General features: G+C 42.0%; 1 protein-coding gene across 1 annotated transcript; it reads right to left on the reverse strand.

Moving 5' to 3' along the window:
• Window positions 1-4: 4 nt before the first annotated feature.
• On the reverse strand, window positions 5-26,779 carry pkn3 (protein kinase N3). Its single transcript, XM_030723983.1, has 22 exons — window positions 26,597-26,779; window positions 20,346-20,622; window positions 19,161-19,330; window positions 18,158-18,281; window positions 17,519-17,670; window positions 15,169-15,388; window positions 14,812-14,994; window positions 13,192-13,301; window positions 11,405-11,548; window positions 10,793-10,868; window positions 10,073-10,223; window positions 7,320-7,410; window positions 6,882-6,943; window positions 6,509-6,578; window positions 6,270-6,361; window positions 3,941-4,117; window positions 3,603-3,665; window positions 3,422-3,498; window positions 3,042-3,184; window positions 1,659-1,766; window positions 1,394-1,474; window positions 5-638 (listed from the first exon to the last, which is right to left on the reverse strand). The coding sequence occupies exons 1-22, from the start codon at window positions 26,615-26,617 to the stop codon at window positions 438-440; spliced, it is 2,793 nt and encodes a 930-aa protein (XP_030579843.1). The 5' UTR covers window positions 26,618-26,779; the 3' UTR covers window positions 5-437.
• Window positions 26,780-27,050: the final 271 nt, after the last annotated feature.

Here is a 27,050-nt window from a genome sequence, read left to right on the forward strand (position 1 = left end):
TAAATATCTATAGCAGAAGTAAGCATCTCGACCATTTTCAGCATTTAACAAACAGGTTCCAGATACACTTAAAATGATACATGGAAAGGTACATTCAGTGCTTTTTGCAGTCAGCTGAATTTTCATTAAGATCACAAATATTTACAGGTTAGTACTTTGGATTTTGTGCTACTTTTCAGAGACATTGTTGCACACAGTAAATATATTTTACTCCTAATGCTTAATGAAAAAACATCAAAATCAATTTGGCAAAAACACAGCTGCTAAAAGTAACTTCTGTATGATGAAATCAAATCTCAGCTAAGCAGAGAGTGATATCTGAAGGACTTAGTAGTGTGCTGGAGTAAACTGGCCACAGAGGTGATGTCGTTTCTCAGCTTCTGCTCCTCAGTCAGAAGAGCTGCACGGTGAGTACGGCAGAGTTTGAATCCCTGTGGTCAACTAATGAAAGAGAAGTCAAAGTCTGCAAAGATTTGCTGTTGCTCGGCAGTGAGGGTGCAGGGTGTTCGCGGGAGCGTGAGGACTGGTTTGAGCCGAGTGAATTCTTCATCAAAGTTACTGACATCCTGTGGCGCTCGAATGACCGGCAGGAACGGCGGCTTCACCTTCTTGGCCAGGAGAGCATCCCAGTCCATTTCCTGTTAGCACACAATAGCAGTTGTCCTGTTAAATGCTTTCATCTTACTCTAATAAAAAGACATTTCACGTGCTTTCATCTTTTACTGACACTCGTTAGAGGTGTTACCTCGTTCTGTCCTATGATGAGCCAGCATTGATCCAGTGTTGCTCTCTATGATCAACAGTTCCTGAGGCAAGGTTTCAAAACCTGCTGAGGTACCTCCTTTACTAAAGGAACCTAATCTAGATGCCAGCTCTGTTGGTCATTTTTTGGCATATTTCAAGATTGCCATTTGTTAGCAAATTCTTAGAAAAAGCTGTAGAAAATCAGATTTTTTTTGTGATTTTTGTCCCTTTTCAGTCTGGTTTTCAGAAGCAGCTGTCCACTGAGCATTTATAAATTAAGACATGGTCGCCTTGGCTGAACTGGAGAAAATTATTCATGCATATGTGTCAGTGCACTAGGGTTCCTGTAATGCAGTGTTTACTGGCTTTGATAAATCATCTCTTTATTAGCACGTTCTAGTAAGCAAACTCACATTACCACCATTTTATATTCTTTACACTGGAGATTCACTCTGATCACAGGCTCACAATTTGTTAGTTTGATGCTATATAAATAAAATTAAACTGAACTGATGATTTTGGATCAATCTCTGACTGCTACATTTAGCTGACTCTGTGGGGCAGTTAAAAAGTTTTGTTGGTTTTTGCGTTCATCTTTTCCTCTCTAGGTGACTTCTAAATTGAAGTGTTATGATAATTGGATACTGACCTGAAAGAATTTGTGTCTTTTGATCTCCGAGGCGTCCTCCTCTCCTGCTCCCAGTCTCAGCTCAGGATCTTTCTGCAGCAGCTGAAACACAGGAGGGGAAAGGGGCCCGGTGGTTTAGCATGTCAATGTAATTCAAATGCAGCGATAAGCTCAACAGACAGATTTTGAATATCATTCACTCCATTGTTAAAAGGTGTGAATAGAACTGAAGAGATCATGAGATGCCTGCTATGGAGACTCCTGAGTCATTAGGCTGGGGACCAACCTTCTGAATGAGGGCTGCAGCGTCAGGAGAAAGGAAGCGAGGGTAGCGCACATCATCATTGACAATGCTGTCAAACACTTCTTCCTCATCATCACCGGGGAAAGGAGACTGAAAAAAGAACAGAGCTGCATTAACTTTATACTGTTCTTCATATGTGGAATTTGATTTAATAACCACAAATTCTGTGGTTACATTACATAGTAGGAAGGTCAACAATGGGGGAAATAATTATTTAATCCCTGCTGAATTTGTGAGTTTGCTCGGTTATAAAGAAATGAACAGTCTCATTTTATGGTAGGTTTAGTTTAATGGAGAGAGAGAGACAGCATATCAACCAAAAATCCAAAATTCTGACACCCCACACACACACACACACCAAATGTTGTAAACCCTGATCTTCGAACCCTGGAGCCGGGCCACTTGTGTTTATTGATGATGCGATTGCTGATAGAAGCAGCAGGATGAACTGTGAAATGTGCAGGACTATACTCTCTGCTCAGATTCAGCCAAATGCTGCAAAATGCAATATTCTTCAACAGCCAAGCCAGTCACATGATCTCAACCCAATACAGTGTGCTTTTCATTTATTAAATACAAAAGTGATGGAGAGAGGCCCACAGACAATCAGGGGAAGGAATGCAGTATTTGGTGGTATCCCTGGGATCTAGACAGCAAGCAGTCAATGTTGTCCAAGTACTAAAAACAATCCTTAAATATAATTTTAATTTTAAAAAGTTTAAGAATCACAGCTAAACTAATTTAACCAGTTAATGCAAATTTGTTGTTAAACACTTTGAATTAAAGCTGAAAGTCTGCACTAAAATCAGATTTAATACATTTCTTTAATCCACTGTTGTGGTGTACAGAAGCAAAATTATAAGGATTGTGTCCCTGTCCAACAAATTATGGACTAACTGTAGTTCACTCAGTGGTTGTTAGGGGTAAATATGTGTGGGTTGTGAAATGGTCCAAAAACACTCCACCAACTGTATTTGCTTCATGTTTGGTCTAAATACACCACCCAGAAACTTTATCCAGCTCTGAAACGTGGTGGTGGTAATATCCTGTTTTTGGTTTGTTTGCTGTATCTGGACCAGGATGTATTTTCCCACCGGTGGAGCAAGGAATTTGGAATTTTGCAGGGAAGGGAACAGCCAAGTGAGCTAAGCAAGCAGCTCATGTGAGGAATCCCACAAAGATTCCCGTGTTTAAGCCGTTCTGTACGGAGGAATGAGGAACGATTTCTCTGAGGTGATGTGCAGCACTGATCAACAGTTACTGGAAACGTTTGGGGGCTACATCAGACACAGAATGTGAAGGTGGACATACCCTGCAACTATGTGACATGGTCCATCTGTAATACAGTCTGTGGTTTACACTGACCTCCCCCACCAGCATCTCGTAGATGAGGACCCCAAGCCCCCACCAGTCCACACTGCGGGTGTAGGTGCTGTCTGTTAGCACTTCTGGAGCCAGGAACTCTGGTGTGCCACAAAATGTTGACGTACGATCCCCGTGGCCCATTCCTACACACAGTACAGCTTTACTTACACAGTGGTGCTCATATAAACTTCATCAATCAATTACAATAGAAAACTACTGAAATAAGTGTTCATATTTCAAGTCTGTGCAAGCCATGACATGGAATCCCTGACAAAATTTAGCAAAACACAAAAACTGAAGACACAAAGATTACATCACAGAGTTTTCTTATGAACTTATGAAACTGAAATTAAAAAAATTTTTTTTTAAAGTTTGCTCACCTTCTTTGCACAAGCCAAAATCTGCTATCCTTACGAAACCATCTGCATCCATTAACAGATTGTCCAGCTTCAGGTCCCTGGAAGACACAAACACGCAAACAGAAAAAATAATGCTGCACGCTCCTGACATGCAGCTCGTAGATATGAAGATGAAGTAATAAAACAGCTTGAAAAGACTCACCTGTAAACTATCTTGTTTTGGTGGAGAAACTCGAGACCCATCAGCACGCATGAGGAGTAAAACCTAGAAAAACAATTCAATTTAATTCTACTTATATCGCACCAAATCACAACTATCGCCTCAAGGTGCTTTATACTGTAAGGTAAAGACCCTACGATAATACAGAGAAACCCCAACAAGCTGATGACCCCTATGAGCAAGCACTTGGTGACAGAAGGGAGTTTTTCCTTCCCACTAACAGTTAGAAACAGGCTTCGGGGGGCGCGGGGGGGTGGTGGAAATGACACCACCGTCCTGCACTGTAGCTGAGTGTTTTACAGAGAAAAACGTGTGCTCACCGAGCCTGACTCTCACTGAAGATGCTGGTGTGAATGTGTGTCATGAGGTCTCCTCCGGGCGAGTAGGCCATCACAAAGCACACGTGGTCTTCGGTCTGGAAGCAGCCGTACAGGTTCACCAAGAACGGATGACGAGAGGCGTTGATCACTTCGAAGATCCTCTTTTCACACATGAGGCTGAGAACAACCACACAGATGCATTCGTAGAGGTGGCATATTTATATCTATCACCATTTAATGTATTTAAGACCTGTGCAGTTTAATCTATATGAAAGAAAAATAGAGTACCTCAGAGTACCTTAGCAAACAAAGCAGCAGAGGCAGAGATCTCATGGATTACCTCTGACAGTTAATGATATTCTGATCATATCTAGCTCTTTATTTTATTCTGTGACTCCAGCAGAGCACCCCGTGGCTGGTCGGGGGTGAGGGGAAAGAAAAGGGAGCAGAGAGAGACAGGACAAAAGCCACACCATGGAAGAGTCAAGTAATTATTAATTATTAGATTGATAATTACTTAGAACCTGTGATTCTAACTTTAAACCCTCAGACCTCTGAAGTAGTATGAAAATTGAAGAACTTGCCAAAAGCTCCAACTCTTGCAAAATTTCACTACACAGGTGGTCTAAAACATAAAAACGGTTCTCACAGAGAACACAGGGTCCATGTTTATACTTTTTTTTTTATTAATTTGTCTTGGATTTCCTCCATCAGTCAGTCACTCATGTAGTTCAGATAGAAAAGGCACAATGTGCAATCTGCCCATTCTGCACAGCCAAGTTTTGAATGGGAACAATTCCACTGAATCAGTGGGTACATTTTTTAGCCGTCCTCTTTTCCAAACAGTAACTTTATGACTGCATGAGATGTGTTTCAATATCATCTGTATGGCTCTGGTGAACGCATGTTTCAAAAAGAGGGAGGAGCATACTGTAGGGTGTCATAAGAGTGGAGGAAGGTGCACACAGGTCGACCGCAGAAGGTACAATCTGAAAGAGATAGGAGACTGCAAGGTGGTGGCAGGGAGACTGTAGCCAGGCAGTCTCAAATGGGAGTCTGTAGGATGACTGTGGAACTCAAAAAGAGGAAGCAAGAGAAGGCAGAGATGCAAGGTGGAAATATGCACAGAGTTCAGGAAGGAGCTGAAACAGGCTCTGGGTGGTGGAATGAGAAAATACAGCCAAAGAAAAAGTCATTTAGTCAGGGAGATGAACAAAGTAGACAGGAATATAGGTGCACGGCAAAGAGGTGTGTGTGTGTGCGTGCGTGTGTGTGTGTGTGTGTGTGTGTGTGTGTGTGTGTGTGTGTGTGTGTGTGTGCGTGCGTGTGTGTGTGTGTGTGTGTGTGTAAGTGAGTGAGTGAGTGAGAATGACAGGGAGGCAGAGAAAAAGGTGGCAGAGATAGTGAAGGTGGATGAGTTTAGATACTGGGATCAACCATCAAAATCAATCATCAGTGAAGAAGAGAGTGCAGGCAGGGTGGAGTGGGTGGAGGCAAGTGTCAGGGGTGATTTGTGACAGAAGGAGAGCAGCCAGAGGGAAAGGGAAGGTTTACAAGATGGTAGTGAGACCTGCTGTGATGGATAGTTTGGAGGCAGTGGCACTGACACAAAGACGGGAGCTGGAGATGTTAAGATCTTCATTGGGAGTGACCAGGATGGACAAGATTTGAGTCAAAGTTAAGAGACAAAGTTAGAGAGGGAAGGCTGAGATGTTTTGGACATGTGCAGAGGAGGGATGGATGATATACTGGATGATGTTGAATATGGAGCTGCCAGGAGGGCAGGAGGAAAAAAGGAAGACCTCAGAGGAGGTCTAGGAGGTGAAGGACATGGAGAGGGTTGGTGTGACAGAGGAGGATGCTGGGATAGGGTGACGTGGAAGCAGATGATCAGGTGTGGGCAGCCCCTAAAGGGAGCAGCTGGGAGAGGAGGAGGAGTTTTAACTAAACAGTTAAAATGAAGAGTTTCCTGTCAGTTACCTGCCACTAATTCTTGGAGATAGTGAAAAAGATGAGATTTGGTAAAATGCTTTTTATGACAACTCTAAAATTATCATTTAGAAGAATTTACCTGCCTCTGCATCACTAGTCAGTGCTAACTGATTAAAACAGGCCAACAAAATTTTATAAAATTTAAAAACAAACTACCCAGAGGAAAGGTTTAAATCTCTGTCATTTTTATAACTAATGACTTGGACTGAAAACATTTGGGAGAACAGTCAAAAACTATTCTGTCCAGCACCGGGAGAAGAACATGGCTTAAAGCTCCATCCTACACAAATTCTCAGTAGGAACAAATGATGGTGGTGAAAATAAGAAGATTACATACCTGTCAACTTCATCACGCGCCACAATGTCGCCTTTCTTCAGGGCTTTGATGGCGTACAGTTTACCCGACTTCTTATACTCAGTCAGCAGCACCTTGTGTCAATTACAGGAAACATGAAGGATGTTTGATGTTTGTAGCTTTGTCAATTAAAGATCTGTAATAATTGTATTGTAATATGTGTAAAATTGTAATCTGCTTTTAAATTCTTACAAATACAAGAAAGAAAATTAGATGTATACCTTTCCAAAGTGACCTCTCCCTAGGACTGAAATACACTTGAAGTCTTCCATCTGAAGCCCTTTATTTTTCCTGTATGAGAACACAGAAGTGCACATGTTCAGCTGCTGAAAGGTTCAGAAAAATCCAGAAAATCTAGCTTTGCAAAGGAGAGAGACACAAACATAAAGCATTTATGTTACTGAGAAGAGAACCTTCCATCTGGATGAAAATTAACAGTGGCTGAAGACACCAACGTTCGGGATCTACACAGAACTTTTATTTTCACTTATCCTGTTACACAAAACATTTTCATGGTGTGGGTCATCTGAGAGAGCCCAAAAACGGCCTTATCAATCCAAATAAATCCAAACAGTAAAACTGAACATGACTTACTGTGTAGGTGGATGAACAGAGGGCTGTCTTTTGGGCTTTGGGCTCTTGTTCTCATCGGACGACTGGTTTTTCAGCAAGACAGAAACAGAAGAACCGACATAAATTGAATCATTTGAAAAACAAGAGCAGTCAGAGCCTTTATATTGTAAGGTAAAGACTCTACAATAATTACAGAAAAAAAAAAACAACAGTCAAACCCCTTGGGAAGGAAAAAAAAACTCCCTTTTAACAGGAAGAAACCTCCAGCAGAGCCAATCACATCCAAATTGGACCATGCCCCACCTCTAAACATTTTTATTCAAATCTATCCCTAACTTTTTGAATAATCCTCCTAACAAACATCCTCATCCTTGGAGGACAGGGATAGTTATTGTTTTGTAAATATTATACAAAGTATCTAGTGTCCATATTCATTTGTCACTCAGACAGGAAGCTTACCAGTGGAGAGTCTTTACTGGTCTTTCTGATGTGATGTGGAGATTTGCCTGACGGTTCTTCAGCAAAATTCAGACTCATTACAGCAGGTTCGCTTAAAGAAATAAAGAAGAAAAAAAAAAGCACAGTTTATTCTGCCATTAGTTTCTTAAAAAACTGACAGGAATAAATAAATTCTTAAACATAACTAAATAATACTACAAGCACTTTATGGGAAAGAGCAACATTACCTAATACAAGGTGACCGAAACAGAGAGAAATCAGATCAACCTTAGAACTGGTCCATATAAGTCTTACTGTGAAATTCTGGGCTATTTTCAGCATGGCTGTCATGTTTTTGCATCACTCCAAAGAAGTCCTGTTATGTCCTCTTACACTTGTGCCTTTGTGATGTGAACTCGAGTTTTTACAGTGTGTCAAAGGACCAGTCTGTCAAGTTGATTCTCATTTTCACAAACTGGATAAAGTGGTGCTCATAAATGACGGCTGTGCTCGTCTGGCCAAAGAGCTCCTCTGTCTTAATTGTCCCATGAGAAGCCACACAGTGGCAGTTAAGCTTCCACCGAATGTTCTCCCTCGCGTAGCTCAAGACGTTACAGTTGAACTCCACTCCACGTCTTAATCCCTGGAGGGCAAATTCATGATGCACGAGCCAGTGGAAGTGGAAACGAATGACAAGCATTTTCCTCAGCTGACATGCTGCCTGCAGGCTTGTCAGCTGTGAACTCAAGTAAAATTTGTTCAGTTATCCCCAGTGATCAGCAGTGATGATCCTCCACACAAAGTTCAGGTCTGTTCTCTGAACACGTTTTAATTCTGTGTTGAAACTGCAGAGTGAGGTTGGTGGTGAGAGGGGAGAGATTTAAAAACAGCAGCTGTATGTTTACACCCAAGATGACCTGGAGCAAGAGAGCCGTCAAAATTAAATCAGGTAAGGTTTTATGATTTTTTTTTGATCAAAGCTCATGGTGGTAGAGTGGGTAACGCTGTTGTCTCACAGTGGTTTGAACCCCAGCTGGGGTTCCCCTGTGTGGAGCCCACATGCTCTCCTCGTGTCTGAGTGGGTTTCCTCCCACAGTCCAAAGGCATGTATACTAGTTTAACTGCTGTTTCTAAACTGGCCATGGATGTAAGGTAGAGTGCTTTAAGTGTACGAGTATGAATGAATGAATGGTTAAAAGCGCTTAAAATGGTCAGACTAGAAAAGTGCTACATGTTAAATAAATGTAAGTACATTACACTAAAAGCTCTTTGTGTAGATTTGGGTCAGATTACACTGAAACACAGTTTCAAACCAAACCACACAGCAGCTTTAGAAACAAGAAATAAATATATTAAATAAAACTACCAAAAAAAACATTACCTCCTTGGTGGAGGCAAAGAAATAAAGAATGGACGCAGTCTCAAAATGTTCCACAAATATTTTTTTCTCTTTAAACATCTGAAAACAGTTTTTATGCAGTTGGTCTAACGAGCCCTGCAAAAACAGACTGTAACTAATCTGTGTGTATACAGGCTGTTTCTGTTTGTGTTCCTGCTGTTTCTCAGGTGTGGCCTGCACAGAGCACACTGTGGACATGCACTGCACATTTCTGTAGCTGAAGTTAAGTGCTGGGGGCTATTTTGGAGGTGCTCCTGCTATCAGAAGCTTTCATCTTCACTCAACAGCAGGATTTTTTTTCCTGCTACAATGAAGCAGTTGAGAAAAACTGTAAATAAGACGGAGCTTTTCATGATTGTTAACATAAAAGTGTGTTTTAAAATGCCTGTAAATCAATTTTACAGAGAATGTGAGAATCAGTTTAGGATGTTCTCCACCGCTGTCCTTTCTCACACACTGCAGCATTAGGATGTTTTACACCTCCAACCATCACCTAAAATACTTGGTGTGGTTTAGTCGAGTGTGCAGCTTAACTTAAGCGTGCAGGACGCAGCACATGACACCTACTCACTGGCAGCTGGCTACAGTATTCCCATAACAGCAAATGTAGATACTGGATTTCTGAGCTAAGTCATAATAATCGCAATTAAAAAAAAAAAAACAAATGCTTGAAATATTTTACTTTACATGTAATAAATATATATATGAAAGTTTAACTTCAAAACATAATTTTCACAATATTCAAATTGTTTGAGATGTACTGTGCTGTATTTTGTCTTACAGGCTGTTCTCTTCATTTTCACATCTTTTCTATTTTATTCCAATGATATGCAGATTTGAAATCACAGCCAGCATTACCTCTGTGTGTTCTGCTTTCCCTTTAAAAGGATTCCAGAATAACAGTAAAACAGTGTTTTAACCGTTTTCAGTGGCGAATTATTCCACTTGCTAAGTTTGAGTATTTGGGGCAGCAAGATGGATGGTGTGTGTGTGTGTGTGTGTGTGTGTGTGTGTGTGTGTGTGTGTGTGTGTGTGTGTGTGTGTGTGTGTGTGTGTGTGTGTGTTCCCCCTTTCATTTTTTTGAACAGTGGGGCACAAAGGAACAGGAGATACTGTATATCAGGCTTGGGCTGGGCTGCCATTTTATAGCCTTAAAAACTATTACATAACCACTCCAAATACAGTCCAGTGATAATGTTGCGTTCAGCCTTCCCAGTCGAGTCACTCTGCCTGGTCTCTGATAAAATGAGCAGCTAGAAAAACAGCCTCTGGCCACGATGGAGAGCTACGCAGAGAAGCTGTTGGGTCATTTTTGTACCAACTCTTTCATAGATGTCACAAAGAGCTATTTCTGGGTAACAACAGGGAGCCTTACTGAGCTGGTGGAGGGGTTGATGTAGCATTGGGGCCTGCTAATGGAGGGCTCATGGGCTCCAGGGAGTTGCATGGAGGCAGGATGCTCATCATCAAACGGCCCCAGGCAGCAAAGTTCATGTTCATCTGGGTAGCACGCAGGAAGTCCTTCCCTGTGAGCACGAATGGTGCGAGAGAATGAAACCTGAGCTACATAACAGAAAGATTGCAACATGCAACAACTAGTAAGTAAAGAGAAAATATTTTTCTCTGGAAATGCCATACCTGTAACCCTATTCTCTAAAAAGATATTGGCATAGGAATATTCTGCAGACCAGGGGCAAGATTTTTGGTACCAGAAGATTTATGGTTGAACACCACATTCACTGACCAGTCACATATGAGCAGGCCTTGTGTGCACATTCATCTGGCAGCAAAAAATAAGTTGTGTTTGATGAAATTCAGCCTTAAAACAATCATCTATAGATTTCAGGCAGGTCACAAAGTCATGCTCAGCTACAAACCCTGCAGATCAGAGCCTGCCCACATCAGCTTATGACTCAGCTGATACACGTTTGTGCATCCATACACAGTAAGAAATCCTATTAATGCTGCTTAGCTTGCCCCTGCATGCCGCTCTGAAACCCACCTATACTCCAGCATCCTAGAATCCTAGAACTGCCTGACAAGCAAGAACTAAAATAAACATCTGAAAAAATTCAGTATTAATAAATGGTGCCACCTTTTTCTTTAGGGAAAATTCTCTTCTGTCTTTGGAGCTTGAAGGGACGCTCGATGACAGGATTTATAAACGTCACCTGGAAATGAACAGAGGAACTGATCAGGATACAGATACAGAATCTATGCCATGTTGTAACTGCAACATTTCCCTCTGAAATCTCATGACATAACACAAGCCATAACCTGATCTAATAATCATCACCACCACATAACGAATAATCAGCACATAAGGAATCCCAGGTGGAGGGAGATTGCTGAAACTATCAGAACGGATGTGAGGGAACGTACAAAGAAGTGGAAAAACTTGAAGGATAAATCTTTATTTTTATGATAAAGTAATGAACCCTTCACATGTACAAAAGTGAACAGCAGCCATATTAGGCTCCAAGCATAAATTAAGATTTTTTTAATTCAATTCAGTTCAGTTTTATTTATATAGCCCCAAATCACATCAGTCACCTACAAGCGTGTTATATTGTAACCTGTGGAAAAAAGCTCAGCTTGAAGCTTCTCTAACCAATGGGGGGGAATAATGGTAGCTGTGTGCATCTTTTATATACAGTCTAGAGATGGGACAGAGGTAAATAAACAGAGTAAACATGAAAGTGAGAACCTCAATGAAGAGGATGCCCTGAGGCTCCAGCTGGAGACACATGCCGTGCCGCTGGTTATCCAGGAAGTCTTCCAGCCGCAAGAACTTCACTCCACTTAACGCTCGCCAGTCTCTCCGGTACACAGCAATTTCCAGCTCCCTGGACTAGAACACGAACACACACACACACACACACACACACACACACACACACACACACACACACACACACACACAGATTAATACTCAAATATTTCTTCATTACATTTTTGTTTAGAATGTGGATTATTAAATTTGGCCCCATTAACATAATGACTCTTATATAAGCCCCTAATAAACTTTCCCTCTTAAATACTTTAAGACCGATCAGCCACATCACTAAACCCCCTGCCTAACACTGTGTAGGTCACTCCTTCACACTAAAAGCAGCTTTAAACTGCTAAGGGCTTCACAAGACCTCTAAATGTGTACTGTGGTACAAAAGCTGTAGCAGATCAACAGTTTCAACACTTTTTAAATCCATCACACGCACTGCAGGAACCGACCATCAGATTAGTAGATGAGGCACTCTACCCCCTGCCATGCCCCACAACAAGGTTTAACTGTTATACAAGTCAAAATGATATCCACAAGAATGGACCCAAGGTTTCCTAGAAACATGGGCGGAAAAGTGATGGAGCAGTTTGCATCACACCAAGTAGGTTCCTGGTTCGAGTGCGGTTGCCTGGGGGCTTTTAGAGATGGAAAGAAAATGCGATTTAGTAAAGCAGCCCAAACCTCCTTCCACTGCTCCATGGTCCAGATCTGTGATCACCACTGTAGGCATTTTCAGTACAGGGGTCAGGATAGGACACACGTGCAGCTACACAGACTCACACACAGCAAGCTGCAATACAGTGTGTACAACACTGTAACTAGCTTGCTAATATTGTTTGTTTCATCTGTCAGTGGTTTTAATGTGACTGATCAACATGTCTGATGATTCGATTGTTTACAACATGAACTGTATATATTCTAAAGTTTAATGCAAAGGCAGCTGGAAAATGAATTTCTGAATCCCAGGAGAAACCAGCCAAGTTTGGCCAGATTAAATTAAGCAGGTTTCTCTTGAATGTGAAAGTTAAGAAATCAGCTCACTGGAAGAAACCAACTTTAATGTAGCTTCTCATGTGCATGTCAAAGCAGCCATTATCTCCAGTTTATGATGCAGTCCTCCTGTAATGACGAGCTCCAGAGTCACACAAGATCTTACAACTGTTTTCACAGGAACTGATCTACAGTGTAAAAATCAGCGACTTCCCCTTCAAAACCTCAAGAGACACAGATAAGCAGACCCCAGGCCTTAAACTGCACACGTATGGATAAAGCCAGATTATAGCAAATGTCAAGGGATTAGCAGTGGGATTTAATGAGGGGAGTGTGAGGTTAACACAGAATCAAAGGCAAGTCAGAGCTTTGTGTTTTTGTTTTCTGGCCGGTAACAGATGCTCGTCACCAGCAGTGACAGAGATGAGATGCTAAGACATGAAAGTCACTTTCGTATTCTCCACCAAGCTGAGAGTCCCGGCTATCCATGAGCAAGATTTTGAAAAACTGCCCATTCTCTACCGCTCCACCAAGTTTCAGGGAATTTGTCTTGGTAAAGACACAATCAATCAATTTTGCTGCACATGCAAATCACACTATCAGAGGATGAGCTGTCTGCTTGGGCTTTTAGTATGAAACCTAATTCATTTAATGCTGCCATAATGTTTTAGTGCTGTTTTGAAGTGATCCTTGTGCAGCTTTGTGAAGTGAAAGCCACTGACCCGTTCCAGTTCAGTGCTGAAGCTCTGGCCCCAGGCCTCTTTGCCCAGCTGTCTCCAGTGTGTGCGCCCCACGATCCTGTTGTCCACCTTCAGCACTGCACTTATCTCAGCTGAAACACAAAGAACACAGATGCAGACACCGTGCCAGCTGACATAATTTCAGTACTTATCAAATCTATTAAACCACCCGTCATAAAAACAAGAAAACTAATATTTTAGAAATCTGTCAAAAACTTGTTTAAAGCTAAAAATGATTCAATTCACATTTTTTTATAACCAAATTTGAAACGGCCCACTGGACTTAAATAAGCCTAACATTCAACCACTAAAACTAATGTTTCTATTCAGGAATGCAAGTAAATAACAGCAAAAAAAAAAATATCTACTTTACTATTTTTTCTGCTTTTTTATAAAACTATAAATTTGAAAATTCATGAACAATAATAATTATATTTTATATTTTAAAATATAATTTAGATTAAAGAACTTGTGCATACTGGATTAACCATTATAGAAGCATAAAAATGATCTTGGTACTTATCAGTACTGTTAATTTAGGGCAGCTGTGGCATAAACCTGACACTGGGTGATGGTCTAATAAATGAGTTAAGCACTGTATCCAAGCACATCTACCTAATAAGAAATATCATTTATGTTATCAAGTGTCTCAAGGAGCAGGGAAGGGTGTCTCCTCAGGGAGGGACTAGGAAATGTTGAAGGAAGTCAGTGCATTTAAGGGCAGAACATACAGTATGAAATAACTCATAGTTAAGAGTCTCCAAGTCAGCAGCGCAGGAATGATGGAGAGATGACTCAGAGGTTACACCTAGAGCAGGGATGGACAACTCCAGGCCTCAAGAGCCGGTGTCCTGCAGCTTTTAGATGTGTCCCTGATCCAGCACACCTGAATCAAATGGCTGAATTACCTCCTCAGTATGCAGTCAAGTTCTTCAGAGTCCTGCTAATGACTTCTATATTTGATTCAGGTGTGTTGGATCAGGGACACATCTAAAAGCTGCAGGACACCGGCTCTTGAGGCCTGGAGTTGTCCTGACCTAGAGGGTCCCTGCACAGGGACAGGTCACCCAGGACAACAGTGAAGGTGTTTTGTGGTTCATGAATGGAAAGTTTCTTCTGCTTTACCTTTTTTCTGTGGTGAGTAGCATTATGGAATTAGGTCCATACTACAGAGCTCTGGGTCACCCCCAGACCTGATCAGAGGGGGCCAACCCTGAGCATGACCCCTTTTAAATCAGCACCCAGACCCTAAGGAGAGCCTGTTTATAAGTGGGTCATTGGTCCCGTTGATAACATTTTTATGCGGCTCGGTGGTGCAAAGAGTGACCTGAGCCCCCCCATGCAGCCCTCTCTGAAACTGACTGGAGTGCAGTGCCAGACTACAAACATGTAGTTGTTGTTGGTGTTTGTTCCCAGGATCAGTGAGACTCAGCAGTTTCTGTGCTCTGTAATGTTTCCCACCGAGCTGACAGAGCTGAAGTTATCTGCAATTTCACTGTTTCTGAGACCACACACTAGTTTAAATGTGCATTACTGGATTTGTGCACTCTGTGACACAAAGGCGAGTAAAAAGTACAAACAAAAATTGGAGTGTTGACCTACAGGACAGGTCTTCAGCCTTGGCTGTCTTGCCATTAGTACTGCGTACTGATAGGCCAGCTCGGACCTTCAGGGACTTTGTGTCTGAGAGGCTCCCAGAGGTGGTCAAGACACCGGACTCATGAGCACGACCTGGAACTGACTCCAACAGGTCCTGGCAGCCCATCAAACACACTTCTAAACGACCTACGGAAAAATATGTCAGTCATTAGTTCAAACTTGGAATAACACTAATGAGAGTTCAATGGAAAGTTGCTTGAGGTAAAATAATGCAAAAGATTTTATTATGAAAGGTTAGTTAATAAGATGACTTTATGAACATTTGCTTTTAAAAGAAAACAGAAAATTTAAATTAACAACCTGTTAGACTGGCAGGTCTGAAGAAAGATGAAGATGAGGAAGAGGACGGGGCCTGGGACTGTTTCTTTGGAGTGCCGTGAGAAGGTGAGGTGCCTGCCATTAAAACCTCTTTAATGGTAGCACGTGTGGGATGATCATGAGGCAGCTCACTTAAACGTCTCTCCAAGGAGAGACGCAACAAATCCACCTTCTGAGATGACTCCTGCATTCGTGCCTGGGCCTGAGGGATGCACAACCATACACAAAAATACAGGCTGGCTCAAGTTTTTTTCCCAATGCTGTTCCATAAAGCAGGAAAACCATCAAACATGCAGTCATTTCTGCAAAGCGGGCTTATTTGTAGAAGCTGTTCTTTCATACAGAGGGCTTTAAAAGTTGCCAAGATACCTGAGCAGTGACCAGCATCACCCAAATGTTCATATTTGGCTCTGACTCGGTATCTGCATTTCAACTATTCTCTAACTGTGAGCCATATTTATGGTATTTGACAGTTCACCTGAGTGTGGAAGATTAACAGTACTCAAAAGGTTGAACTTGAAATGTTTTTATAGTTTTTTTTTAATCTATAATAACATTAAACTGATCAAAAATGTTGTAAATGACAATTAGTGATGAATGGAATCAATCACCATAATCCTTAATGATATTTTTTAAATATGTACACAGGTGTGTTTCAGCAGCACTTTGCATGTCCTGTATGTTTATTGTGTTAAAGGCAGTGGTGCAGAAGTAATATATTTGGTTAGCTGAGTGTCTGCAGCAGCATCTGCATTCAACTACAGCCTCAAAGGTCTTCGGAAAAGTTCATTCTTCTTGTTCCAAGAAATTAAAGCCATTCCATGCAAGAAACTGTCCACAGTACAAAGATTTCAAACTACTATGTGTTTTACTCCCTTTAAACACCAACTACCATTTCATAAAGTGACCGGGGGATCTGTGAGCCATTCATCAACTACACATAGTTGTCCTTTTGCTCAGTTGTGTACCAGAGCCTCCCACTTCTCTGTCTATTTGGGTTAGAGTCAGTTTGCACTATTCTGTGAAGGGATTATCACACATTTATATAAAGTGCTTTGAGTAGTAGAATAAAGCACTATATAAGAACCAGTCCATTTAGCATTTACACACTGATGTATGACTGAGTTTTTATATTAAACGTTTCTTTGGCCATCATAAATGGTAAATGGACAGGTTCTTATGTAGTACTTTTCTACTCTACATTAGAACTCAAAGCGCTTTACACAACATTCACACCCATTCATACAAGCACTTTTTTCTGTTATCCAACATTCACACTGATGAATGCATCAGAAGCAACTTGGGCTTCAGTATCTTGCCCAAGGATACTTTGGCATCTAGACTGGAGCAGCCAGGGATTGAACTACCAACCTTCTTTACTTCCTGAGCTACAGCCAGAGGGTGTTTGTTTGCTTAATCCAAACTGAGAGCTGGTTCCACAGAAGAGGCGCCTGAAAGCTGAAGGCTCTGCCTCCCATTCTACTCTGAAGTATCCTAGGAACCACAAGTAAGCCAGCAGTCTGAGAGAGAAGTGCTCTGTTGGGGTGATATGGTACTATGAGGTCTTTGAGATAAGATGGGGCCTGATTATTCAAGACCTTGTATGTGAGGAGAAGGATTTTAAATTCTGTTCTAGATTTAACAGGGAGCCAATGAAGAGAAGCCAATATGGGAGAAATCTGCTCTCTCTTTCTAGTCCCTGTCAGTACTCTAGCTGCAGCATTTTGGATCAGCTGAAGGCTTTTCAGGGAGCTTTTAGGACAGCCTGATAATAATGAATTACAATAGTCCAGCCTAGAAGTAATAAATGCATGAATGAGCTTTTCAGCATCACTCTGAGAAAGGATGTTTCTAATTTTAGTGATACTGCGCAAATGATAAACTGGTACTTGTATATAGCACCTTTCTACTCAATTTGAGCACCCAAATCACTTTCTACTACAAGTCTCATTCACCCAATCACAAACAAACACACACACACACACACACACACACACTTATAAAGAACTTTTATCTAATATTCACACACAAACTCAGATGAAGGCATTGGGGCAAATCAGGGTTTAATATCTTGCCTAAAGAGACTTCAACACATGGATGGGAGGAGCCGGGGATTGATCCGCGACCTTCTGATTAGTAGATGACCCACTCTACCATCTGGGCCACAGCCTCCCCAGGATAGTTCTGCGTATTTGTTTAATGTGCAACAGCAATGGACTGCAAAGGTCAGCTTGAATTCAAATCGGATTCAAGGTGTTCCTTCTAATTGTTTATAACCATCACGGCTCCTGTAAGTTGCAGCTATGAGGTTGACTACCCTGCTGGTACCCACTTCGGCGAGTATTCGGCGGTCCTGGATTTTACGCCCGCTCAGTTGCTTCACCACATTTTTGGCTCCCTCTGCTACAGCTGATTCGATCTTCATGTGGTGAATTAGTTCAGCTACCCGCAGCTCGAGGGGACTGGTCATCTCCACAGGGTGGCCTGAATGCAGATGAAACATGTCAGACTCGGGCATCATCATCATCAGACCAGAGAACAGTCACCACCACCACCAGTAATCACCGCTGTACTAAAATATCAATTACTGCAGTATTTAAGCAGTTCATGAAAAACAGTTGTGTGCATACAATTGTGTTTGGTGTGAGACATGCCAACATGAAAACACCACCTGAAAAGTGAAGCACAGTGGATCATAATTTGGGGTTTTAACACTAATACTATCATTTTTCATCTTATGGTCTCCTTCAGAAGATGAAGTTTGCTCAGCTGTGGTGAGAACAGCTCACTAATCATCACTGATGAGCTCTTTATCTCCATAACACCTGAGCAAACTCCAGCTACTCAAGACCACAGGACACATCTGAATGCTCAGAGCCAACACTGCAAACCTGCAGCTGCCAGTATAAGATATTTGCAGTGAAAAAGCTGCCTAGACAACAAGTGTGCATGTACGAGTGGGAAGACTTACCATGTACGGCATCCCGCTCTCCGTCTCTGGCTTGACTGACTTTGATGATCTGCAAGCGCAGCAGCTCTATTTTAGTGCGACTGTCCTGCAACATCTGCTGGGCTGCAGACAGCATCTTCCTGTCCTGGAAAGTAAAACAGATCATTAAAAACCAACACAGAACTTCTGCTCAGGAGAAAGAAAGCAACTTCACAGTCTTGACAAAGGACCGGCCCCGAGACGATGAATGAAAGGTTTTGTCAGGTTTGGTTGTGTGCTGAACAGCTTAATAAATCTACAACAGAATGATTTTACATACACACACACACACACAAAACAGATATCTGAATGGGTCATAACTAACAACAGACACTGTGAGGTACGCTGAATGGTCCAGGATTTTCCCCCCACCAGTGCAGAGGGAGTTTAGAGTGTGCGTTCAGTGATGACCTGAATTATGATAATTGTTTGGCACACCATCGGCTCTTGTGATTAAGCACAGATGAGAGAACTTTCTATGACCAGTTCATATAGGAAACTGAGTCTAAAAAGGTTTACACGCAGTCCATAACAGTATTAGTTCCATCCCTGGCTTTCATAGACTGATAATTAGCCGGCCCAGGCTATAAGTCCCCTGCTCCAATATATCAAAATGTCTGCAGAAATATAACGTGCCTAATCTTGATCTTAGAGTGTGTAAAGGCTTTAAAACTTGAAGTAACATCTTTACCTTTCTCCTTAAAATATAGTTACAGAGAAGGGCGCCCAGATACGCAGAACCTTGTTAGCAAAAATACAAACTATTCATTCCTCAGAGAGGAAAAGAAGAAGTGTTTGTAAAGGCATTTGGTAGTTTAAGTTCAGTGCAATTCTTTGGTTTAATATGTACAATTACTGCATGTGAATGTCTCATATAGCAGATCTGGAACAGCAATTTACCGCACAAGTCAGTCAGCACGTGTGTAAAGTCAGTACTCGTGAGGATTTGTGTGCTGTGTATAAATTGGGCCTTGTTGTGCTATACCTTAAACGAGCCGTTAGTGTAAGTCTGGATCATGTTCTCAGCACCCTGTTTGACCTTGGTCTCCATGGTCAGCTGTTTCTTCAGCGTCCTAACTCGACTGGCCAGCGGTGGTGTGACCTCTTCCCACTGACACGTCTCTCCTGGCTGGTTTTCTTCTTCCTCTAAGTGACCTGCATGGAAAGCAAACAAAGCATACAGGTCATATGATGGGTTAGGATCAAAATAAGATCAATATTAAGCTATTCGGATAACATGATTTTATGACCCTGATAGTTAATACCAATACCGTATAATACCAGAATAGATTTCTAAACACTGATACTGTCTGTGGGTAATGGTGCAGCCCAGCTGTCATCCACTGTGTGCTTTTTTCTATTTTAGTACAATCAGTTTTACACATAGCAGCTTGTGTGTGCTGCAGCATCCTTTACTGCCATCACTGCTGCACTTTTATTGTCGGCTTGTTTCTCTCCTCTGTGTCTGTTTTCACCTCATTGCTGTCTGTCACTTTGTGTAAATCTGATAAAGACAGCACTGCAGTGCTGCTCTATTAACTGTCAGGCAGTGGTTAGCAATAAGTGTGAGTGTCCAAAACAGAAGTGCTGACCATGAAAATGTGCATCACAGAGTGCCATAAACCTTTTAGCCAGAGTCAGTGAGGTTCAGGGTTCAGGGTTAATCATGTCAAGAACATAAATATTTTTCATTGAGTTTTCATTGAAATCAGCTCATTTGATACAACGTCATGGACCAAAGTGTTGGTCAAGAAATGTAGACGTGGTGTCCGCGGAGAGTGATTATGTGTATATATGCCAATCAGCCCAACTGGGAAACCTGGACAGGGAATCGCAGGGATGACGGTAGATTTTATGAGTTCTGTGCTGTGATGTTATTCCTCAAACCTCAAAGGTTTTTATGCTTGCTTCCATGGAGAAGAGGATCTCACTCTCTTAAGCTCAACACGGGTGAATAATGCTGACAAATGAGACACAGACTTTACATCCAGAATACCAGTCAGCAACACTCAAACCCATGTTAGGAAACTGGACTGGGTTTGAGTCTGAATTTTGCTGACCTTGTTCAGCTGTCTTCTTTATGGTCTCATCTTCGGTTTAAATGCAATAGAACCTATTAAATAGAACCTGAGTATCTACATGAAGGAGAAAGACCATCAAGTTCAGTTACCCATGGCACCATCTTTCTCTGTGGCCATAGACCTCGCATTGAGCTCCTGCAGCTCCCAGTGCAACTTCTCCAGCTTGCGGCTCGAGGCCTTAAGTTGGCCCTCCACATCGGCCGCACTCTTGCGGTTGGTGACGGCCCGGCGTAGCCTCTCGGCCGCCTCCTTGATCTTCAGCTCCCGCTGGATCTGCTGCCTGAGCAGTGTTCGAGCATCTTCTAAGCGCTGCTGAAACTCTGGGTCAAGAATATCCCACTGATCCAGATTCTGCAGGTTCCCAGTCTGCAAGACAAAAAACAATTTCAGTCTCTTGCCTGGGTCATCGCAACACTTTGGTTTTTTTTTGCTTTTTCAGCCATTCTCTGGTAGATTTGCTGCTGTGCTTTGGATCATTGCTGTGCTGCATTACTTAATTTGGGCCAAGCTTTAGCTACAGACACACGTCCTCACTCTAGAATACTTTGGTACACAGAGAAGCTTGTGGTCAACTCGGTGACTCAAAGGAGCCCAAATCCTCATCCCTCTACTGAGCTGATTGTTTTCAAATGCAGCTCTAAGATCAGCTTTCTCCTGCAGCCTTTCTACACCAGCCATACTTGTTCAGCCTTTTTCTAATTGTGCTGTCATGAACTTTAACCTTTAACACGCTAACTGAGGCCTGTAGAGTCTGAGATGGAGCTCTGGGTTTTTTTGCAGTTTCTGCACGGTCTGGGTCTGCAGGTTTAGGGTGAATTTGTTGGGAAGTCCACTCCTGGGAAGATTGGCATCTGTCTCAAATGTTTTCCACTTGCAGATAATCTCTCAGTGTAGAACAATGGACATCAAAGTGTTTGGAAACAGCTTTCTAACCCTTCCCGGATTGATGGGCAGCTCTAAGATGATTGTTGATCTCTTTCCTTCTTGGCCTTCTGCAAACACACACCTGAATGCTCCAGAGCAGCAAACTGCCAAAGCTTCTGCTTTTACAGACATGCTCACACTGCTGATTAATTTAATCAGATGTGTTTGATCAGCAGCTCCTTGCTGCTACTTAAACTCTTCACTCCTGTGGAAGCAGTGAGGGTGTACTTAGTTTTTCCACACACTGCTTCTGCATTTTAGCTCAGTTTTTCCTACATAAATAATGAAAAGGTATAATATGCCCTGTGTTGTATTTACCTAATTTTATGACCTGCTAAGGATCAGATTATTTTTCATTTATACTTTATATTATTTTTTCATACATAAACCCTTAGAACTGAAAGAGGCTGTACTTTCTTTCTACCATGACTGTGTTATGGAGTTCAGTATTTTGCCCAAGGATGCTTTGGCACGCAGACTGGAACAGCTAGAGATCGAACCACCAACCTTCCAATTAGTAGATGACCTGCTCTACCTCCTGAGCCACAACCACCCCAGACCAGCACACAGATACAGGCCAATGCAACTGAGAAGAACTTAGAATATCACCACCAACCAGAACACGTAACTCGAAACTATATATTCAGCCTTTTCCCCCTAATGTAAACTCAACTCTGAGTTAATGAAAAATATGAAACAGAGCAAAGGCTGTTAGACTAAAGCACAGAGCTGTAGCAACACTGTAGCAGCAAGTGATGCAATGGCTCCCTCTTATGGATAAAATCTAGTGAGCTTTACTAAATGTAAACATTTCAGTCTCCCTTTATCACTTTCAGGATGTTTTTCAGTGTTAATTATTCACTGTATTTATTCTTCTATGAAAACGTGAATACAAAGAGTCCAGATGCCTTTATATGACTTTATTCAACTACAACCCAACACAAAGTATTTTACCTAAAATAAATACACTATAAACACTGAAGCTTTCTTTGAAACTGTTAGCTCTCCTGAGAGTAAAGAAAGTAAAGATCACACTGCACCGTGAAACCAAGCTTTTGCTGGGCTCACCAAAAATCACACATGTATTATCGCTCTCATTCATCACATGCACACCAGCTTCTACACCGCCTCACACTGTGCTGACATTTAAGGCACTTAACATGTTTCTAATGTTATGCCTCAAACAACACAGAGGTGTCCATTTAGTCCAAGTTTTATTCTGCAGCAGAACAACAAGGCCCCCCCCATCATCAAAAGCACACTCATAGAAACATGTTCAGGAACGAGAAGAACCAGGAATCCTGCACAGAGCTGTGGCATCTAGCCCCCAAAGAGCCCTGATCTCAGCGTTATAGAGCCAGTTTTACATCACTGACTTACATGGATTACATGAGGAAACCATCTAAGTTAACAGAGGAACTGTGGGAAGTCTGTTTTAAAGGCAAAAATCACATCAAATACTAATTTAAGGGCAGATGTGGTTCAGGAGGTAGAGTGGGGCATCTACTAATCAGAAGGTAGTGGTTCAGTCCACACCTCTTCCAGTCTCTTAGCCAAATATCAGTTCATTCCAATTTAGATCCTTCTTTCTTTATTGCAGTGGGTATGAAGGTCATTGGCAAATAAAATCTATTAATATATTTTTGAAACCATCCAACTTGCAGAATATTGTACATGCATTTCATAGACTGTGCAAAAGATGGCCCCATCCTGGCATCACCTGTTTGTTTCGGACTCAGAGGCTGCAGAAGTGACCATATATGACCAGGAGCCTATCAGCAAGCTGCATTCATAAACCACACAGGTGAAGTCTGTACTGACATAGAAATAAAAATGCTTCAAAGGGCACAGACACTGTTCAGAGGTCAAGTTCAGTGACTCCAATTAGCAGAGATGAAGTCCAGCAGAGTAAAGGCTATTGGATTTGGCAGAGGTGGGAAGTAACGAAGTACAAATACTTCGTTACTGTACTTAAGTAGATTTTTCAGGTATCTGTACTTTACTTAAGTATTTATTTTTCTGACTACTTTTTACTTTTACTCCCTACATTTTTACACAAGTATCGGTACTTTCTACTTCTTACATTTTCAAACAGACTCGTTACTTTTTGACACGTCAGAGAGAAGTTTGCATTTCCGGTCAGTGCGCCGTCAAACATCAAACGATCTGAGCCTAAATGGAGGAATAATAACACATAAGAGACAATCGTACTGGCGTATCCTCCATCATCGGGGCTTATCTCGTACAAAGGGATTAAATACGCAAACCCATATAATTAATGTATCATTTATAGCGCTATAATCGGGCCGGACCGAGTCCGTAAGTTGCGCTGCGGCACATAAACAGCTTAGCTAGCGCTACTGAAGAGGAGCGAGCATGAAGGGAGTAACGTGTGGCAGGTAAATGCAACGTTTCTAAATGCTCAACAAATATCAGCAAACACACAAAGTGTGTGCAGTTTGTCACACAGTGTGTCTGCTAGCTAAAAGAAGAGCTGCTGTATTTCAGGGAGAGCAAAGAGAGAGAAGTTCACTCAGAGATGGAGAAAGAGGACAGGAGAGGAAGAAGAGAGGTTAGAATTAAAGGTAAGGACTGGAAAATAAACTGAAGTATGCTGACTTTGTGTAATTCAAAGATTCTATGAAAATGCTGCAGTTTAGTGTGTAATAAATAGGTTAGTTTGTTGTACTGTATTTACAGTAAAGCTCTGTGTTGGTGCACAGAGACTGTGTTCATGGTCAGAGTTACAGGTTACATCAGTGCAGCAGAGATGAGTTTGAATCAAAGCTGCTGATGCTGAGATTCATTCACTGAATCCAACATTTCTACAGCCTGTATGCTGTCAGTGTAGGGGATGGAGATCAGCTCAGAGAGCTGTGAAATACTGGGTTACATCTTTGTGAGTTCAGTTCATCCACACAGAGCAGTAAACCTCAGAGCAGCAGCAGCAGGTCAGCTGATCACAGCCTGCACACCAACATCATTTACTGCAGCTCACAATAGAAAGCTGTGATTCTTCTCCCCATGCAGAGTCACTACAGCTGATCTTAGGGTTCCTCCAGCTTCTGAATCCCACTGTAACCCCTGAGTATCCTCATGTTGGTGTTTAGGTGGAGGCACAGTCACCCTCTACTATGGAGGACACAGAGAACAGAGCTGTGTTTAAATTCCCTTTCACAGTTTGTGTCCTACATAACAGATTCAAGCTGAGTGCATTCATTAGGATTAAAATTTAGATTGGAATAACGTTTGTATTCTCATGTAATATTATTTTCTATTATTACAATAATATATAATGAGGTTCGGTTAGTTTTACACAAATAGCTTGTAGAAACATCCTCCAAAGAACTACTTTTACTTTCTTACTTTGAGTACATTTCAGAGCCTGTACTTTTTTACTTTTACTTAAGTAGAGAAGTTGAACCAGTACTTCGACTTTTACTAAAGTATTTTTTAACATAAGTACTTGTACTTCTACTTAAGTACAGAATGTCAGTACTTTTGCCACCTCTGGGATTTGGCACAACTTTACAGCCGATGGCATTCCGAACGCGACCCCAGGGGCATCCGTGTCAGCTGTACAAGGACGATTTTTTTTAAAACCATCTTCCGTCCATCTGAACGGATGAGTTCAATAAATAAAATCACCCTCGTACGGTTGTTATGTAAAAGGAACGCATCCAGCAGCCAAATCTGTTAACATGCTTTTTAATGCTGTTGACTGAGCACTTTAACCTGAGCTCTCAGAGGCCGCCTGCAGTCCCCACTGGAGGAACTGCAGTTTTTGGCACTTCTGAGCTGATGTCAGACCCAGAGGCTACCAACTGGTTCTTCTTTCATACCTTATTATTATTTTTGCTTTGTTTTGCTGCAATTTGCAATTCTATGAACGCAAAGAAAAAGCTTTATCATAACTAAATGATCATATAAAGAATTTTCCAGAAACTGGAAACTGCAGAATTCAAACTCTAATCTAGTCTCCCTTATCTTCTTTTGTTTTTTTTTCTTGGTCATATAAATTGAGCAATTTGATGACATTATCATGTTGGGCTTCATGAAATGGTGAGGGGCTTCTGTTTTCTAACACCCCGAGAATTTCTTTATCCAGTGATGCACATCTGTGCTGCAGTGGTAGGCTACTAAGCAGCCACACAAGTAAAAACAGCCAGAAACATTCTACAAATAATATCAGAAAACAATCCCAGTCAATTCATTTCAACAAATATTCATAATTATCATCAGAAAACAAATATTCTCTTCTTTCTTTGATACATGCATGCAGCATAAAGGTAAATATTGCATTTTGAATACAGTCTGCCTTGAGTCCAGATGTATAACTGTGGTGGTGCATATCAGACAGCTGGCAGAGACACCGGCTCAGTGAAACACTGATACAGCATTTGAAGTGGATTATTTCATAGAAGTAACCTTTTCTTTTTAATCCCGACACATAAAGCTGTTAAAGTTCCTTTTTAAAAATAAAGTTTTTGTTTTTTTGAATCAGTCTCGGGTCAGATAGCCTGTGTGATTCATGTTTCACTTCATTTAAGTCAGCACCGCCTTCTGAAAAGATGCTGCCCACTCCTCTCATACCAGCAGGTCTCGCACCTCATCATTATATAAGCCTGATTTCATTTAAATGGTCACAATGACATACACAGCTTATTTTTCCCAGGACCATCTCTGCTGGTGCAGATTTCTCCCACAGACCTCAGCTCAGACTCCTTTGCCATGTCTCTCTCTGGCTGTATCACAGCAGGTGATAACAAAACAAAGCAAAGTTGAAGTATGAACCCAGCACAAATATTAAGCAACACTAACTACTTGATCATTACTCATTCTTCCAGCTGTAGCAGGTCCTAATGAGAGCTGCTGAGGATGGCTGTGCTTTGTGTTAAATCTACTCATCTGGTTTTTCTTGTGAGTGGACACACCTTCCGTCAATCAAAACAAAAGAACTTTTCGGTGTCCTGGGCGGAGGTGTTGGGAGTTAAAGATGAAGTTACAGACAGTACAGCATTCTGTATGAACCTGACTGACTGACAGGTGACTCGTTTATTTTAAATAAATAAATGAGAGTGAACCTCAGTGGGAACAAACTGAAACCATCCAGACTGGAAGCTGACCCGCCTGGACAGCAGCAGGCTGAAGAGGTTTCGGTGGCTCCGGTGCTGTGGGCTTTCCGGGTGAAACCGGCTCATTCACGTGGTTAAACATTACGGGCCGTCCGCGGTACCGATACTGACCGAGGAACTGTCTGCGATATTGACAGACGCAAACAAGACAAACAGGAAAATCCAGCGAGTCCGACAAGCAGCGGAGCCATTACAGCAGCCTTTAACTAACCTGAGCTACAGGTGATATCAACTCGTTAAACTCGCCCCGAAGGACGAGAAAAGCGGAGGTTTGGCGTTACCTGCAGCGGTAACCCTGACATGGTGGCTGTCGGGTCTGTGCCGGACGTCTTCGGGTCAGAAAGCAGGTGAAACCCTCCCGCAGCACTGACGCGACCAGCTCGGGTAACCTGACGGCGGGATGTGAAATTCAGCGTCTGCCGGAGCTGCTCGCAGGGTCCCGGTTACTTCTCCCCGCCGCTCACAAACACATCCGAACAAAAGTTTGAATCGCACTAAACTGGGACTCCACGAGAGCCTGACGTCAGCGACGGCGGCCGAATTGGTTGGCGGTCAGTGGTGGCTGAGAGAGTGCAGGAACCAATCACATTTGATTATTCGGTGCACCTGCCGAGGTAACCTAACGATGTATTCACGAAGCCTCCTGCGAAATCGCTTCCAAAACCTACTTTACATGTTTGTATGCAGTTCAGAAATAAGATGATTTACTCCGCGTTTATTTCACTTTGGCGTCTA

Source organism: Archocentrus centrarchus, unplaced genomic scaffold, assembly GCF_007364275.1.
Source record: "Archocentrus centrarchus isolate MPI-CPG fArcCen1 unplaced genomic scaffold, fArcCen1 scaffold_30_ctg1, whole genome shotgun sequence".
Lineage (NCBI taxonomy): Eukaryota > Metazoa > Chordata > Actinopteri > Cichliformes > Cichlidae > Archocentrus > Archocentrus centrarchus.